The sequence below is a fragment of the Dendropsophus ebraccatus genome, chromosome 14 (assembly GCF_027789765.1).
Source record: "Dendropsophus ebraccatus isolate aDenEbr1 chromosome 14, aDenEbr1.pat, whole genome shotgun sequence".
NCBI classification, from domain to species: domain Eukaryota; kingdom Metazoa; phylum Chordata; class Amphibia; order Anura; family Hylidae; genus Dendropsophus; species Dendropsophus ebraccatus.
Window position 1 is genome coordinate 8,615,459 of NC_091467.1, and position 17,671 is coordinate 8,633,129.

Below are 17,671 nucleotides of genomic sequence, written 5' to 3' on the forward strand. Positions count from 1 at the left end.
CAACAGCTGGAACAGCTGGAGGGCCGCAGGTTCCCCATCCCTGGTGTACAAGTCCCGGCAGATCACAGATAAAGAATCACCGGATGCAAAATTATTTTATTAACAGCAGAAATTATTTTATTGGTTCACATATTTAACACCAAGCGTCAAATATAGAGGGACAGGGCGGGGGAGAAGAACTGTAGGTGGTGCTAAAGCAGGCTACTACTGCAGGTGAGGCTGCCGTATATATACGCGTCTGGCAAGATAGAAGAGGGCGTGGCTTGCTTGATATGGGCAGGGTTTTATATAGAGCAGTAAACAGACTGATAAGTACGATCTTAAAGGGGTTGCTCACCATCCAAAAAATGTTTTCTCCTTTAAATCAACTGGTGCCAGAAAGTGCCAGAGATTTGTAATTATCTTGTGTTGAAAAAAAAACCTCTTAAATCTAAAAATCAGTACTTATCAGCTGCTGTATGTCCTGCAGGAAGTGGTGTAATCCTTCCAGTCTGGAGAGCAGGAAGGGTTTTCTGTGGGGATTTGCTGCTGCTCTGCACAGTTCCTGACATGGACAGAGGTGGCAGCAGAGAGCACTGTGTCAGACTGGAGAGAATACACTTCTTCCTGCAGGACTTACAGCAGTTGATAAGTACTGGAAGACTTTTAAAAGAAGTAAATTACAAATTTCTGGCACCAGTTGATTTGAAAGAAAAACATTTTTGGTGAACAACCCCTTTAAAAGGATCTTGTCCCCAGAACTCCTTACAGCAACCTGGGGCTCACTGCCCATGAAGACTCCAGAGATGTGTGTCATGTGACTCCGGTCAGTTCAGCTGGATGTCTGGAAGAGTGCAAGAAGGGGGAGGAGCGTATGGGGTGACTCCGCCCCTGACTGGCACTGTAGGCTTTGCACTATAAAGATCTCTAGGTTCAGTGCGATGCAACCGGATTTGCCATGGTTGTCACCCCAAACTGCACCACCAAGTTCTCCTTAAAGGGACCTTCCATTTCTGTCTAATAGCTGCACTCTAGGATTGTTTTACTCTAGCTGTTGGCTCGCTCTCACTGAAGTACCCCACACACTACTACATAGACATTTGGTTGTGTAAGGTTTTTAATGTAAAGCGCTATGTACACAGTACACAATCTGTGCACAGTACAGACAAGAACATACTATACATTCAGCATACATGGACATGAGCGTGTGCAATACCTCCGGGAGCACTGTAGGTGGCGCTGTGTGTTAATGTCCTACCTCTGAGGAGCCGTTCAGAGTGATTACTGATCTATGGGACGGTTGGAGTCAAAACAGGATGAAGTTTTGTTATTTTTTTTTTTGTTTTTTTTGAGCATTTACTATTCCACCACCTACTGCGGACACGAACACTTCTTAAAGGTTGGACAACTCCCCGGAGAAGGTGCTGGGATTTTCTTCTGATCTTGTAGTGACCTTGAACTGGCGGCGGAGGAATCCGCCATATCTTTTCTGATTGTCCCACTTTAATTTGGGCCGGATCCTACGCATGAATCCCCCGTAGCGCTTCTGAAGATCGGCTACCCCCTGTTCTGTCTCCACCCCTTGCGCTGTCTCCACCTCCTCCACCCCCTGCTCTGATCCCAGCTCTGGGTCTAGGACCATTCTCCTGTCTAGCTCCGCCCCCTGTAATTCCTCCTGGCTCCTCTTGGGGTATTTGCGCAGGAACCCTCCGTATCGCTTCCTCTCGTCTTTTGCCCGCCACGCCTGGCTCTGTTCTTCTGATTTGTCGTTGACCTCAGTTTCCTGCTCGGAGTCGGGTATCTCCAGGAGGTCCCGCAGGGCACCACTATAGGGCATAGAGGCCTCTCCTTTGTAGATGCCACTCTCTCGCTTGGGGTTGTTAAAGAAGAATTTGTTCTTATCCAGTTTTTTCATAAATCCTCCATAGCGCTTGACGGGCACCTCCAGGGGGTCTGTGGCGGTGGGCACTCTCTCTTGGTCCCTTTTGGAGACTTCGAGTATTGCTCCTGCAGGAGACAGGATCTTCTCACACCGCTCCCACTCTGTCATGGAGGTCAGGGATCCTTCACATTGCAAAGAGCAAACCTGTGAAATGAGCAGTCAACAAGTCAGTGCTAGTGCCATCTACTCACTACAACCAATACTAGTCCCTCTAGTGGGCATAACAGGTAAAGTAGCTTTGATTCCTGACTACGACGACTGTGGGCCAACAATTCTAGTGTCTCTAGTGGGCCTAACAGGTAAATCAGCTTGAATTCCTGACTACAACTACAATGAACCAACAATTCTAGTGCCTCTAGTGGGCATAACAGGTAAAGCAGTTTAAATTCCTGACTACGACTACAGTAAGCCAACAATTCTACTAGTTGGCATCTCACAGTAATGGCGTTGTTATTAGAGAATAGGGTGCACTCCCAGACAGAAGGGGCTCCCTATAAATCTCTGAAAACCTACCAGAGGGTTGAAGTGGATGTTGGCAGCTTGGATCTGGAGGGCACATGAGAAGCACCAGGACACACAGTCTGCACAGGTTGCATGTGGAGTGGAGAGACTCAGCAGCATTATCAGAACCAGCAGACCCATTGCTAAACTCTTCTGATGGGACACAAGAAGAGAAACCTGATTAAGTAGTCAGTACCTAACAATAGCCATTAGGTGGCAGTGCAGAAGCTTGTGGAAAACACTGAGAAAACCACCATATCTTTGCTGGAGGATCTGGGGGTCTCCATGACTTATACAAGATGCGGACTCACTGTTTTCACTAACAGCAATCCAATCCATCCCTTACACCTCTTACAGCCCCGATCAGTCTCATCTCATTTACTACAAAAATCCCTGGTGGTATCTGTGCAGAACACGGGCAACATGGGCATCCTGGGCACAGAGGAGAAAATACTGGTGTCCTAAACTGGGGGCACAGTGTCTGGTACTGGGGTGCTGTGGGTCTAGGGCACAGATGGCTCTTACTCTGGGATACAGTAGTAGTACTGGTGGCACAGTGGTTATCATTGGCACTTGGTTCATTGTCATTGACCTGGGCACCATGGCTGATTATGGATTGCTGTGGTTGTGCTGTGGTTGTGCTGTGGCTGTGGAGGACTTTGGTGCACTAGGGCTGGCACATTGAGCGGCATCGACAATTTTGCCATTCTGAGCTTAACATGCTTCTGACTAATCTTGGAGCAATATGGCTTCTTCTTGGGCAGCATGGCTGACTCTGGAACCCTGTGGTTGGCACTGGATTCACGATGGGCGATTATGGAGGCATCATGGATTACTTTGTGACAATATGAATACCTCACTATAGTTGGCACTACAAATTTTGCCACTCCATGCTTGGTGGGCCATGTCTTTATGTCAATCTGGGGGCACTATGGCTGATTCTGGGGGCACCATGATGCTACATTACTATAGTTGGCACTGAGAATTATACCAGCCCTTGCCTAGCTTGCCATCTCCTCATGACATTCTTTGCTGTTCTGTAAGTTACACAGTGCTGACAGATGTGCAGCATGTATGGAGGATACGGAGCATCAGGTGCGGGGGAGGGGCAGGTCAGAACGTCCCGGTGTTATGGTGGGCTGGATTGGGCGGCCGGGTTGTCATGCCAATATTAAGAAGAACTTCAGTGTCATTTGTATATAAACTATGATAATAAATCTCCATGGATACCATGAGTCACGGATAACGGTGTCATCGCGGATCACACAGCACAGATCGCCTCCAATGTTTAACATTTTTTTAATCACTGGATTAGTGGAAAACATGAAATCTATGGTAACAATGGTCTATGAGATCTGCAACCCCGGGTCCATAAGCTAGAGGGTGCTACTGAGTCTGTTATAGGGCCATAGGCACAGGCCCCTCCCCTTTCTCAGCATTCACCTGCAAGAAAGGAAACCATGACCAAAAAAGGAAATTGGGAGGGGAATATGAGCTCCTAGGTCTACTGCCTCTACAGGGTAGACAAGGTATTACAGATGAACGTCCCAGTCTGATCAATGTCTCTACTGGACACAGGTAGTACGAATGTTATAGTGTACAGTCCATGCAAAGCAGAAACCCTCTTTATCATTGCCATAATACAGACAGCTGACAATGCTAATACCTCTAGTGAGCATAACAGGTACTGCAGCTTTATTTTCTGACTACGACTACAGTGAGCAAACAATTCTACTGGGAAAATCAGAAGCTGCTGTTTTATTTCATGACTATGGTTACCAAGAGCAAACAGTTCTATTGGCTCTAGTGGACATAACATGTAATGCAGCTTTTTCCCCTGACTACGACTACTGAGAGCAAACAATTCTAGTGCTTTTAGTGGCATAACAGGTAATGCAGCATTTTTCTATGATTACACAGAGCAAACAATCTAGTTGGCACAACAGATAATTCAGCTTCATAGCTGTATTTCCTGACTACGACTACGCAGAGCAAACTATTCTACGCCTCTAATTGGCATAACAGGTAATGCAACTTTTACCTGACTATGACTTCAAAGAGCAAACAATTTTACTAGTTTTAGTGGGAATAGCAGGTAATGCAGCTTTATTTCCTGACTACGACTACACAGAGCAAACATTTCTACTGCCTCTAGTGGCCATAGATGTTACTGCAGCTTTATTTTCTGATCACATCTGCAAATACTGTTACTATATCTATATTAAAGAATAAACAGCAGAGACCAGGGATGGGGAACCTACAACCCTCCAGCTGTTGCAAAACTATAATTCCCATCATGCCTGGACAGCCAAAGCTTTAGCTGGAGGGGCGAAGGTCCCCCATCCCTGGCATACACAAAGTAGCAGTGGCATATCTCCAAGATGGGTGGAGGTTCTCAGGATTGCCAACCCATCAATCGCTCTATGAGACAGGAATACCCCTTTAAGGTCTCTGCTATCATCTGCCGGAAGCAGTTGTTGTTTACAAATGTCCTTGAGAACAAGAATGATAAAAAAATAGGTAAATACAAGGGGAGGGGGGAGCAACACAAGAGCGCCATGCAGCACTGCGGTGATCGGTGACACTTGGTAAGGTGAGTCCTGCGCTGGAGATCCACTAGTACACAAATCCTACGCCTGCGCCTATTGTACGGCATGGCTCCAACATGTAATAATGGGAACCTGTGCTTAACCCTTTCTCAACCTGTGCCCCCTCCAGAATGGTCCACCTTATATCCATATATATTACATGTGCACAGAGAATCATTGCACAATCTATAGGATCTGGCGGATCTAGCAGTCTGTAGCTTTCCTCATTTAACCCCTTGTATTGTCTGTTCCCACCTAGAACATCTGCTCCATCTGAACAATGTAACAAACGCATCAATGTATCTCCTTTACGTCAATTGTTCTGACCGCAACATTGTATCGGCCTCCTGTTAATCCTTATCTATATTCCGAGTCTTGTTCTTATCTAGGTCTCCAGCTCCGGCTCTATCGCAGTATCTATATGGCCCACGTCAGGACCAAAGCTATTAAACTAATGGAAAACTAACAAATGTTTGTATCCCCTGGTATAAAGCATTGTGGGATGGGACAAAGCTATATCTTACCACTGGGGAAAAGACATTTAAAGTGATTATCCAGGGTTAGAAAAACAAAGCTGCTACCAAACACAGTGCCACCCCTGTCCTCAGGTTGTGTGTGGTATTACAGCTCCACTCCATTCATTTTAATAGAACTGCAATACTGCACACAAACTGAGGAAAGGTCTGTGCTGTTTCTGGCAGAAAGAAGCTATATATTTCTAATCCTAGGTAATCGTTTTAATCCACAATCATCGGGATCGAAACAGTGATTTGTTCTTGATTATCGTTTATAAACTCTTTTTAGAAAACCTTCATGAATAAAGATCTGTGCGCCACCGGATAGGAAGATCTCTGTATGCCGCTTAGGACATTGGAGGTAAAGCGGCACTATCAGGGTGTATTCACACAAAATGAGCTCCATTCATATGAACGGGGTTGTTACTGTGGCAATTACATGGATTGATGTAACTCATAGGAATGGAACAACCACAGACATAGCTGCAACAACTCCTGTGTGTGGTGACTCTTATAGCACCATATAAAGCTAGTATAATATGGCTGCACGCATTGGCTGTAAGGGTGTATTCACATCCACAATGCAGTAAGCGCATGGACTTTTCTAAGCCCCACTGAGATGAATGGGACATTTGCAGAACACAGCCTCATCCTTAGAAGGGAGTGACAGGTGTCTGTAGTACAGCTCCGACCGTCAGACCCGCAGTCAGTCCATGTCTTGTGCGACTAGGGACGGCGGTATACATATAAAGCAGCACAATACGCACCCATTCATGTCAGATTGGAGGGATTCTCTACAGATTAGACTCTCTTTATATATGGAACCCTCTATAGATTTATCTATAAATGGGACTCTCTATAGATATGACTCTCTATAGATGCAATTCTGTATAGATGGGACTCTCTATAGATGCAATTCTGTATAGATGGGACTCTCTATAGATGCAATTCTCTATAGATGGGACTCTCTATAGATATGACTCTCTATAGATGCAATTCTGTATAGATGGGACTCTCTATAGATGCAATTCTCTATAGATGGGACTCTCTATAGATATGACTCTATATATGCAATTCTGTATAGATAGGACTCTCTATAGATATGACTCTCTATAGATGCAATTCTGTATAGATGGGACTCTCTATAGATGCAATTCTGTATAGATGGGACTCTCTATAGATGGCATTCGTTATAGACGACTTTTCTATACCTCTTGTGTATATGGCTCTATTGTGCAGGGCGGGGGTAGGTAGACCCCCGCCCTGTAGACCCTGTGCGTCCCTGTGTTCCCCTCCCTGGCTATTCTCTGTCGCACTTCTAGCGCAGTCATGATAGACGCCCATCCCATAATGACTTTCTCTTATCTTCTATACGTCTTTATTGGTGAAAATAAATGAATTGGAAAATGGAAAAAAGCAGAGCAGGAGGTCAGGGTCAGCGGACGGGTCTGACCCTGGACACTCTCTGTAGAAAGGGATCAGGCGTGGCAGGGGAGATAAGGACGCTGAAGGGTCCTCCACATGACAGACAGGGGACGGATGATCCTAATGCTATTCATTACCATTATGTCTATGGCCAGGGCTCTGCGGTCACACTGACACACTGGCTGATAATAGATCATGGTGTGATATCAATACATACTGTGTGTGAACAACTAAACAATAACGTCCGCTGCTTGCAAAAGACGTCCATGATCATTATTTTGACATCTGAGCAGACAACGTCAGTTATTTAATACACTGTGTGCGTTGGACGTCCGTCATTCCATTCACTTACATGCATGGCATTTAAGTAAATTAGATCACAGCTATAACGGACATCTTTTTAAAGAGAAACGGCGGCCGTCCTTTTCCTTTTTTTGACATTGTGTGAACACAGCCCATGTCTACGGACAGAATCACACGGCCGACACCAAAAATAGAAGGGACATTGGAGGACTTAGGCTAGGTTCACACAACATCTTTTTTTGGCCGTTCGACGACAGTCTTTTTGGTCCGTGTCCTTTTGGGCCCAAATAATGTCTGTTATTTTGCAATGAAGTCCGTGATTTCAAAATAAAGTACTTCATTTGGCACCCAAGAAGACGGCCATCAAACGGCCAAGAAAAGACGTTGTATGAGCCTAGCCTTATACTTCACTGTCCTGCTGGATCCACTTCTGGCTTCAAACTGCATCAAAAACTGCAAGTGTGAATCCAGGCTATATTCACACACTGTACAAACAACGGCCGTTATTAATGATCATGACCATCAATTCCAGCCATAGGTTGCGTTAAACAATGGCGGTTGTTGGTACAGCGTGTGAACATAGCCTTAACAGGTATATTCACATCCATCATCAGAATCATCATCCTCCATGTTCTTTCTAACAAAATGGATTGTCCGTGAATTTAGCCAAAATGACATTGCACCTGCAGCCTGTCCTCTTACTATGTGCTCTGCAGACTATTGCTCCCTGTTATCAGCCAGGACAGGGTAAGATGAATGAGTCTGAGTACAGGTGAATATGATCTATTGTTCACTGTTATCAGCCATAGCTGGGAACCTCCATATAGATGCATACAGCACCTGATATCCCACAGCCACTGCATAACTACAACTCCCAGCATGCCTCAGCAGCCTCCATACCACAACAGCTCTCCAGTTGTAGCAAGATGATAAGTACTGGAAAACTGGAGATCTTTAAATAGAAGTAAATTACAAATCTATGTAACTTTGTGAAATAAGTTGATTTCATTGTCCCCCTCATTTATAAATCAGAAGTATATTGATCACTGATCATTGATAAGTGGGGCAATGCCCGGATATTCTTCGTTGGATGCATCATCTTACATTTTCCCATTGCAAAAGAAAATTCCAGCGAGGTTAATGCCCCTTTAAATCAGCACCAGGGTGAATGGGGCTGAGGAGGTGCTGACCCTATACACAGGCTCTCGTGCAGGTGCAGGTCGCAGCTCTCGGTTTTTATCACTATTATTATTCCTTTTGCTCATTATTCATTTCCTATGTGACTGGATGAAGATTCAGGTCATTAACTGTGTCCCTCCTGGGAATTGTAATGGGGTGAAAAATTGCTTTAAATGAAGTTAATAATGCACATCTCCCCGTCCTCTCCGCCGTCATCCACGTCATCACCGGGGAGGGGGGGGGGGGGGGGGTTTGGTGAGAGGACGATTATCAACCCCACAGTGATGGGTGCCACTGCCAGGAGGTGGTGGAGGTGCCAGGACTGGGTACTATCACAGTACAGAACACAACTGGTATACATAGGACTGGAGAGTCACTGCACAATGGTGTACATCTATGGTATCTGAGGACAGAGGTACAGGATAAAGTTATGTCTATGAAGGTTATATCAGTACTGGAGCGTTATAAGAGGAGCGGTTGATATCAGTCACATATGATATAATAGGAGGTTATATCAGTGCTGGAGCGTTATAAGAGGAGCGGCTGATATCAGTCACATAGATAGGATGTAATATCTATGGAGGTTATATCAGTGCTGGAGCGTTATAGGAGGAGCGGCTGATATCAGTCACATAGGATGTAATGTTTGGAGGTTATATCAGTACTGGAGCGTTATAAGAGGAGCGGCTGATATCAGTCACATAGGATGTAATATCTATGGAGGTTATATCAGTGCTGGAGCGTTATAAGAGGAGCGGCTGATATCAGTCACATAGGATGTAATAGGAGGTTATATCAGTGCTGGAGCGTTATAAGAGGAGCGGCTGATATCAGTCACATAGGATGTAATATCTATGGAGGTTATATCAGTGCTGGAGCGTTATAAGAGGAGCGGCTGATATCAGTCACATAGATAGGATGTAATATCTATGGAGGTTATATCAGTGCTGGAGCGTTATAAGAGGAGCGGCTGATATCAGTCACATAGGATGTAATAGGAGGTTATATCAGTGCTGGAGCGTTATAAGAGGAGCGGCTGATATCAGTCAAATAGGATGTAATGTCTGGAGGTTATATCAGTACTGGAGCGTTATAGGAGGAGCGGCTGATATCAGTCTCTGTAATGTTTCTGAGGTTGTATCAGATCACAAGCATGATAAGATGAAATGCTTATAACAGTCACTTATGATGTAATGTCTCTGAAGTTATTTAAATTCTGGATCGTTATAGCATATGTGACTGATATCAGCCGCTCTTATAACGCTCCAGTACTGATATAACCTCCAGACATTACATCCTATGTGACTGATATCAGCTGCTCCTCCTATATCGCTCCAGCACTGATATACCCTCCAGACATTACATCATATGTGACTGATATCAGCTGCTCCTCCTATAACGCTCCAGCATTGATATAACCTCTATAGATATTACATCATATGTAATATCTGGGGATATATGGGAATGAATTAACAAGAAGAGACAAACAGCCTGTGCAATGTGCAGACTTTCTGGCCACAGAAAACGCTGGATTCACATGTTAGACTGCTCATTGCTGGTCTGAGACTTCTGATGGTTTGCTACAGTAGGATTGCAGGATGTTACGTTTAGTGTGTATATAGTGTATAGGAGGCAGCACAGAGGATAGTCTGCAGCCACACCGCAGCTGAGCATAGATAAAGCAGACACAGAGATGGAGCTCGCAGGGGGTAACCAGGGGGATACATGGCATATACTAGCGATAGACTGACCAGATATAGTCCTGCCCCTCATATACAGTACATACTCAGCACATCCTGAAAAGTCCCCTGAAATGACAGTCACACTTTAAGGCGACCACACATCTTCAATAACTCACAGCCAAACAATCATCCAGCCACCAGTTATTGCTCCTGTCCGGCCCCTGTCCTCCTTATATACAGGAACGTTCAGCACGACTAAGAGATCCTGTGTTCTCTATGAGGAAGAGTGATACCAGAAAGCAATGGCTGATACCAGAGAGGATCTATATACCTGTCCTACAGTCACCCCCCCACCAGCAATGGCTGATACCAGAGAGTAATAGACTGTATATACCTGTCATACAGTCACCCCCCCCAGCCTGACATGGCTGATACCAGAGAGTAATAGATTGTATATACCTGTCCTACAGTCACCCCCCCCCCCAGCCTGACATGGCTGATACCAGAGAGTAATAGATTGTATATACCTGTCCTACAGTCCCTCCCCCCCCCAGCCTGACATGGCTGATACCAGAGAGTAATAGATTATATATACCTGTCCTAACCCCCCCACCCCAGCCTGACATGGCTGATACCAGAGAGTAATAGATTCTATATACCTGTCCTACCACCCCCCCCAGCCTGACATGGCTGATGCCAGAGAGTAATAGATTGTATATACCTGTCCTACAGTCACCTACATGGCTGATACCAGAGAGTAATAGATTGTAAATACCTGTCCTACAGTCACCCCCCCCAGCCTGACATGGTTGATACCAGAGAGTAATAGATTGTATATACCTGTCCTACAGTCACCCCCCCCCCCTAGTCTAACATGGCTGATACCAGAGAGTAATAGATTCTATATACCTGTCCTACCCCCCCCCCAGCCTGACATGGCTGATGCCAGAGAGTAATAGATTGTAAATACCTGTCCTACAGTCACCTCCCCCCCCAGCCTGACATGGCAGATACCAGAGAGTAATAGATTATATATACCTGTCCTACAGTCACCTCCCCCCCCCCCCAGCCGGACATGGCTGATACCAGAGAGTAATAGATTGTAAATACCTGTCCTACAGTCACACCCCCCCCCCAGCCTGACATGGCTGATACCAGAGAGTAATAGATTGTATATACCTGCCCTACACCTCCCCCCCCCCAGCCTGACATGGCTGATACCAGAGAGTAATAGATTGTATATAACTGTCCTACAGTCACCTCCCCCCCCCAGCCTGACATGGCTGATACCAGAGAGTAATAGATTGTATACACCTGTCCTACAGTCACCCCCCCCCAGCCTGACATGGCAGATACCAGAGAGTAATAGATGTATATACCTGTCCTACAGTCGCCTCTCCCCAGCCTGACATGGCTGATACCAGAGAGTAATAGATTGTATACACCTGTCCTACAGTCACCCCCCCCCCCAGCCTGACATGGCTGATACCAGAGAGTAATAGATGTATATACCTGTCCTACAGTCGCCTCTCCCCAGCCTGACATGGTTGATACCAGAGAGTAATAGATGTATATACCTGTCCTACAGTCGCCTCTCCCCAGCATGACATGGCTGATACCAGAGAGTAATAGATTGTATATACCTGTCCTACACCCCCCCTGCCTGACATGGCTGATACCAGAGAGTAATAGATTTTATATACCTGTCCTACAGCGAACCCCCCCCCCCCCCCCCCCCCCCGCCTGACATGGCTGATACCAAAGAGTAATAGATTGTATTAAACCACATCACAAAAGGATAGAAGATAGAGAGCGAGGTTATTATTGTGGACCCCCCGGAGTGTGTAATATGCGGCAGGTAACATGTATATACTACTCCACAGTATATTTCGGCTTTAACCTGAAACAGTTCCATGCAGTAAAACAACGTACCTGTGGTACAGGAATGGTTTCTGCTCCTCCAGTCCTTATTGCTTGCTGCTGGTTTTGGGGAGCAGAGTCGTCCTCCGGGATGTTGTATGTCCCAGGTTTCTTTTTGGGGGTCCAGCCCTTGAATATTAGCAGACATTTAGAGGGGGGCTCTGTGTAGCGATATATTGTATACATGTTATATTATATTAGGATTTATGGGGTTAATAACTCTAGGACATGATTTGGGGGACCTATGTTCCCTGCTCTGTGCTGTGGAGTGGGGTTAGTAAATTTGGGGTTCTGTGGGGTGACGAGTAGTAGGATATTGTATAGGATTGTACCATTCCTAGTGATTTTTAGGGGAGCACCTCTATTACAGACTACATGATACAAAGCAACCTCTATTGCTAAAAAAAAAAAGTGTAATGTAAATTTGGGGTACAACATGGTGTAGCAGTTTATAATAACGGGGTGCTACACAGTAAGTGATTGTACAAATTCTGGCAACTCCTTCGGGTGTTGTGGGTAAGATGTTGGGGTGCTATAGGGGCGTGTGTGTCGTGATATGTACAAGATTAGGTACCATGGGACCCTGGAAGGATATTGGGGTACTCTAATTTAATGGGAATGAATGTGAACGCTATACACTGTAGTGTACAATCTTCTATGGTGAATTATTGGGGTGTTAAATGTCATGTTTAGGTACATCCATGGGGTGCAATATTGTTACAGAATTTGCAATGTGTAAATGGGGGATGCTATGGGATGTATCAGAGTGAAATAAAAAAAATGGGGTGCAGTGTTGTGGTTGTGTCTGGTACGGCATCTTGTGTATCAGTGGGGGTCACTATCTTGTGGATTTGGGGTCCTGCATAGATACAAAGGTGCATTGTCCTTCTAGTTACCTCTTTATAGGACGATGTAGCCTGTCAGGATTGGGGGGTCCTCCGTCCCTCTGAGGGTGCAGACAGGTGATAGTAACTCCACAAGTCAGTCCCAGGTTCTCTTGCTTTTCCTATGAGCGCAGGAGACTCCTGACAACTACTTATGTGAGGGGAGGTGCGCAGGGAGGGGCTCCCGTCATGTCCCCCACCCCTCCTTCCATCAGGATTCATTGTAAACCTGCCACCCATGTGCCGCAGATGTCACCGCTTCTTCTTCTCATCATCATCATCATCATCATCCTCATCATCATCCTCCTCCTCTGTCTGGGAAAGAAAAACAGATTACAGGTTAACAGCTGTTTTGTATGACCTAGCGCTGAGCCAAAGAGCTGACACTCTAAGCTGGAAATCTTATCTAGTCAGTGCCATATAACAGTATAAACAGTACACACTTTAAACAACTCATATTATACACAGGATACACTGTACATAGCATCAATTATACACAGTATACACTATAAACAATACACACACAACATGTACTCTATACAGTATAAGGCTATGTTCACACTACGTATATTTCAGTCAGTATTGCGGTCCTCATATTGCAACCAAAACCAGGAGTGGATTAAAAACACAGAAAGGATCTGTTCACACAATGGTGAAATTGAGTGGATGGCCGCCATTTAATGGCAAATATTTGCTTTTATTTTAAAACAACGGCTGTTATATTGCAATAATGGCCGTTATTTACTGTTATATGGCGGCCATCCACTCAATTTCACCATTGTGTGAACAGATCCTTTCTGTGTTTTTAATCCACTCCTGGTTTTGGTTGCAATATGAGGACCAAAATACTGACTGAAATATACGTAGTGTGAACCCAGCCTCAATATGTACTATACACAGCATATATTATACACAGCATATATTATACACAGCATGCCCTATATACATGTACTATACACAGCATATATTATACACAGCGTGCCCTATATACATGTAGTATACACAGCATATATTATACACAGCGTGCCCTATATACATGTACTATACACAGCATATATTATACACAGCGTGCCCTATATACATGTAGTATACACAGCATATATTATACACAGCGTGCCCTATATACATGTAGTATACACAGCATATATTATACACAGAGTGCCCTATATACATGTACTATACACAGCATATATTATACACAGCGTGCCCTATATACATGTAGTATACACAGCATATATTATACACAGCATGCCCTATATACATGTACTATACACAGCATATATTATACACAGCGTGCCCTATATACATGTAGTATACACAGCATATATTATACACAGAGTGCCCTATATACATGTACTATACACAGCATATATTATACATAGCGTGCCCTATATACATGTAGTATACACAGCATATATTATACACAGCGTGCCCTATATACATGTAGTATACACAGCATATATTATACACAGCGTGCCCTATATACATGTAGTATACACAGCATATATTATACACAGCGTGCCCTATATACATGTACTATACACAGCATATATTATACACAGCATGCCCTATATACATGTAGTATATACACAGTATATATTATACACAGCATGCCCTATATACATGTACTATACACAATATACACTATAAACAATGCATACTATACACAGCATGTACTCTATACAGTATACACATGTACTATAAACAACATATATTATACACAGTATACACTATAAGGACATGTTCACACAACGTATATTTTCGTAAAAGTACAGCCGTTGTTGCTGATTGCAACAACGGCCGTGACTAATACGAAAATATACGTTACGTTGCAACCTATGGAATCCCGGCTGGAGTGTATACACATAGTAGATCCCTAGGACTGTGGGACAGGTATATACAATCTACTACTCTCTGGTATCAGCCATGTCAGGCTGGGGGGCGGGGGGGGGGGGGGTGGTGACTGTAGGACAGGTATATACAATCTATTACTCTCTGGTATCAGCCATGTCAGGCTGGGGGGGGGGGGGGGGGTGCGACTGTAGGACAGGTATATACAATCTATTACTCTCTGGGACATACAACATCCCGAAGGACGACTCTGCTCCCCAAAACCAGCAGCAAGCAATAAGGACTGGAGGAGCAGAAACCATTCCTGTTTTACTGCATGGAAAGGATTCAGGTTAAAGCCGACATATACTGTGGAGTAGTATATACATGTTACCTGCCACATATTACACACTCCGGGGGTCCACAATAATAACCTCGCTCTCTATCTTCTATACTTTTGGGATGTGGTTTAATACAATCTATTACTATCTGGTATCAGCCATGTCATGCTGGGGAAAGGTGACTGTAGGACAGGTATATACAATCTATTACTCTCTGGTATCAGCCATGTCAGGCTGGGGGGGAGTGTAGGACAGGTATATACAATCTATTACTCTCTGGTATCAGCCATGTCAGGCTGGGGGGAGTGTAGGACAGGTATATACAATCTATTACTGTCTGGTATCAGCCATGTCAGGCTGGGGGGGGGGTGACTGTAGGACAGGTATATACAATCTATTACTGTCTGGTATCAGCCATGTCAGGCTGGGGGGGAGTGTAGGACAGGTATATACAATCTATTACTCTCTGGTATCAGCCATGTCAGGCTGGGGGGAGTGTAGGACAGGTATATACAATCTATTACTCTCTGGTATCAGCCATGTCAGGCTGGGAAGGGGGTGACTGTAGGACAGGTATATACAATCTATTACTCTCTGATATCAGCCATGGCGGTCCGCCAGTTGAGGACCCCTCGCATATATTTTACACAGTATACACTAGGGGTCCTCAACGGGCGGACCCCTCCTACAGCTCAGTATACCTGTATACTGAGCTGCAATGCTCCCCTTTCCCAATGCCCAGCTCACTGACCATGAGCAGGCAAAGAATCATGTGGCCCCGGCCGCGACACCGCACCACAGCTGGGTGGAGGCAGGGCTGCTTTAACCAGAGCGCAAATGGTGCATCTGCACTGGGCCCACTGGTTAAAGGGCCCCTCTGAGAAGGCCAGCCTTTGCTATGTGCGTCCAGCGATCGCACAGGGCTCTGGCCGACAGCCTGTCAGGGGGGAGTGCCATTGGGATGGGTAAGTAATCTATTTACCCATCTGTGGCGCCCCCTGCAGGGCACCCCTCTGCACAGTAACTATGAGCACTCATAATGAGGGGGAGCACAGGGGGGGGCAATATAGTACTGGGGGAGCACAAAGCGGGGGTCTACATACTACTGGGGGAGCGCACAGGGGAGTTATATACTACTGGGGAAGCACACAGGAGGTTATATACTACTGGGGAAGCGCAGAGTGGGCTATATACTACTAAGGGAGCGCACAGGGGGGCTATATACTATTGGGGGAGCAACAGGGGGGCTAAATACTACTGGTACCTAATTGTACCTAATTTACCTAATTTCAAAGGGCTGATGAGAGAGAAAATATGCCAGTTTTCCCACTAATAAGCGTCAATTCTGTATGTAAATAGTTCAACAACAACATTTGTGAAAATTAACAAAACACGTTTAGTATCCACAGCATATATTATAGAGCAGGGCCGTTTCTAGGTAATTTTAATTATGTCTGGGAGGGGGGGGGAGGAGGAGGAGGAGAAGAAGCACTGTGTGTATTATGGCATAGAGCAGTGTTATTCAACCCTTTTCAACTTGAGGCAAAAAAAAGTAATTCAGTGACTCACAGGTTCTTTGTTCTTGGGCGTCACTTTTCCTCTCCTTCTGGCCCAGACCACCATGATGATTTCTTGATTCATCTCTTCTGAACTTGTCAGACAAACATCTTAGGCTCCGCACTTCCAACTTCCACTTTTTTGAGTCATATGCAGTAAAGTGAGAAGGTATGTAGGCAGGATCCCCTGATGTTCCCTGCATAGTAATAATGCCTCCTGCTGTGCCCCAATATAGTAATAATGTCTCCTGCTGTACCCCATATAGTAATAATGCCTCCTGCTGTGCCCACATATAGTAATAATGCCTCCTGCTGTGCCCACATATAGTAATGTCTCCTGCTGAGCCCCCATATAATAATAATGGCTCCTGCTGTACCCCAATATAGTAATGAGGTGCCCTGCTGTACCCCAATATAGTAATAATGCCTCCTGCTATGCCCCCATATAGTAATGATGTTCCCTTCTGTGCCTCCATATAGTAATATAGTAATAATGTACCCTGCTGTACCAATATATATTAATAATGCCTCCTGCTGTGCCCTCCATATAGTAATAATGTCCTCTGATGTGCCTCCATATATTAATAATATCCCCTGCTGTACCCCCATATAGTAATAATGTCCCATGCTGTGCCTCCATATAGTAATAATGCCTCCTGTGCTGTCCCCATAGTAACAATCCCTCCTGTGCTTCACCCCCATAGAAATAACCTTCCCTGTGCTCTGCCTCATAGTAATACCCCCCTCCTCTGTGCTCTGGCCACCATAGTAATCCCCTCTGGTCAGGAACAGGCATATGCTCATCATGGTAACAGCCAGGAAAAAGGCGTATGGTCATCCAATTAAATGCCAGGAACAGGCCTATGCTCATCATATTAAGCCAGAAACAGGGATATGCTCATCATATTAATTTAGGAATAGGTGTATGATCATCATGGTAAAATTCAGGAACAGGCATATGCTCATCATGGTAACAGTCAGGAACAGGCATATGCTCATCCTATTAACAGTCAGGAACGGCCATAT

At 44.9% G+C, this 17,671-nt stretch overlaps 1 protein-coding gene across 2 annotated transcripts; it reads right to left on the bottom strand.

The window, feature by feature from the left end:
* Positions 1-1,372: 1,372 nt before the first annotated feature.
* On the bottom strand, positions 1,373-13,203 carry PDYN (prodynorphin). 2 transcript variants are annotated; one of them, XM_069952966.1, is made up of 4 exons: positions 12,931-13,203; positions 12,047-12,163; positions 2,435-2,575; positions 1,373-2,065 (listed from the first exon to the last, which is right to left on the bottom strand). In XM_069952966.1, the coding sequence occupies exons 3-4, from the start codon at positions 2,561-2,563 to the stop codon at positions 1,373-1,375; spliced, it is 822 nt and encodes a 273-aa protein (XP_069809067.1). In that variant the 5' UTR covers positions 2,564-2,575; positions 12,047-12,163; positions 12,931-13,203. The 2 variants fall into 2 exon arrangements, with proteins under 2 accessions (XP_069809067.1, XP_069809068.1); XM_069952967.1 differs by having other exon boundaries at positions 2,435-2,599.
* Between the last annotated feature and the right edge of the window lie 4,468 nt (positions 13,204-17,671).

What these genes read in the sequence shown, in the direction of transcription:
- PDYN (XM_069952966.1), bottom strand. Translation starts at nt 2,563, where the DNA reads ATGGGTCTGCTGGTTCTGATAATGCTGCTGAGTCTCTCCACTCCACAT. An exon ending in ACATCCACTTCAACCCTCTG is followed by an intron (nt 2,066 to 2,434) that starts GTAGGTTTTCAG and finishes CTCATTTCACAG; the next exon opens with GTTTGCTCTTTGCAATGTGA.